Raw genomic sequence first — 1,023 nt, forward strand, 5'->3', positions numbered from 1 at the left:
ATGGCTCAGTTACTGACTCCTAGCCTTCTTGTCCTCGTCCTGGCTTTCTGCATCCCCTGGACCCAAGGTACCAAGGAGGGAGTTGCCAAGGATGGGGACAATGGTAGGCCTGGGTGGGAGCCTACAAGAAGCCCTGGCTCACTGTAAACCCCACCCTGCAGGCAGTGATGGAGGGGCCCAGGACTGTTGCCTCAAGTACAGCCTAAGGAAGATTCCTGCCCGGGTTGTCCGCAGCTACCGGAAGCAGGAGCCAAGTTTGGGCTGCCCCATCCCGGCTATCCTGTGAGTGAATGCAAGAAGGTGGGTGCCACTGAGTGGGAGGGTGTGGTGGGCAAGACTAGGACAGGCTTGCTAATGCCCAACCCCCAGGTTCTCACCTCGGAAGCGCTCTCAACCAGAGCTGTGTGCAGACCCTAAAGAGCCTTGGGTGCAGCAGCTGATGCAGCGTCTGGACCAGCCGCCAGCCCCGCAGAAACAAGTCCAGGGCTGTAAGAAGGACAAAGGGACTCCTAAGTCTGGCAAGAAGGGAAAAGGCTCCAAAGGCTGTAAGAGGTGAGGAAGCTAAAGGAACGGGGGTGGGGAGGGGGGAGTGAAGGGGAGCCTCGCCCCTCAAGCCCCTCCCCTCTTCTGCCCTCCCAGGACTAAACCGCCACAGACCCCAGAAAGGTCCACAGCCCAGTGACCAGCCTAGAGCCCAGGAGGCCCCCAAACCTCACCAGGGCTTGGAACCCCGATCCAAGGAGCAAGAAGTGGGCTAGGAGAAAGGATGGGGTCCTCTTGCTCAGGGGCCCCAGAGCAACCACCTCATGCTGGCCTTGCCTCACCCCTTCTCCTGCTTCAACCATCCCATCTAAATTCCCAGCCCTACCCTGCATGGCTGAGATGCCCACACCAGGCCAGGCCCAGAAACACAGAGGAGGGCGAATCTCCCAGAAAGCGTGAGAGGAGACAGCAGGACTGTCCCCTCTGAGGAAAGGTCACCCAGGACCCTCTGGACCTGACCCTGTTCCCGCTGCACCCTAC

General features: G+C 60.0%; 1 protein-coding gene across 1 annotated transcript; it reads left to right on the plus strand.

The window, feature by feature from the left end:
• On the plus strand, positions 1 to 682 carry CCL21 (C-C motif chemokine ligand 21). The gene is given in 4 exon segments (NM_001310198.1): positions 1 to 67; positions 162 to 282; positions 370 to 552; positions 640 to 682. Coding segments are annotated over 4 exon segments (414 nt in total).
• Positions 683 to 1,023: the final 341 nt, after the last annotated feature.

This window comes from Mustela putorius, unplaced genomic scaffold, assembly GCF_011764305.1.
Source record: "Mustela putorius furo isolate JIRA1106 unplaced genomic scaffold, ASM1176430v1.1 tig00001584_pilon_pilon_pilon, whole genome shotgun sequence".
Taxonomy (NCBI): Eukaryota; Metazoa; Chordata; class Mammalia; order Carnivora; family Mustelidae; genus Mustela; species Mustela putorius.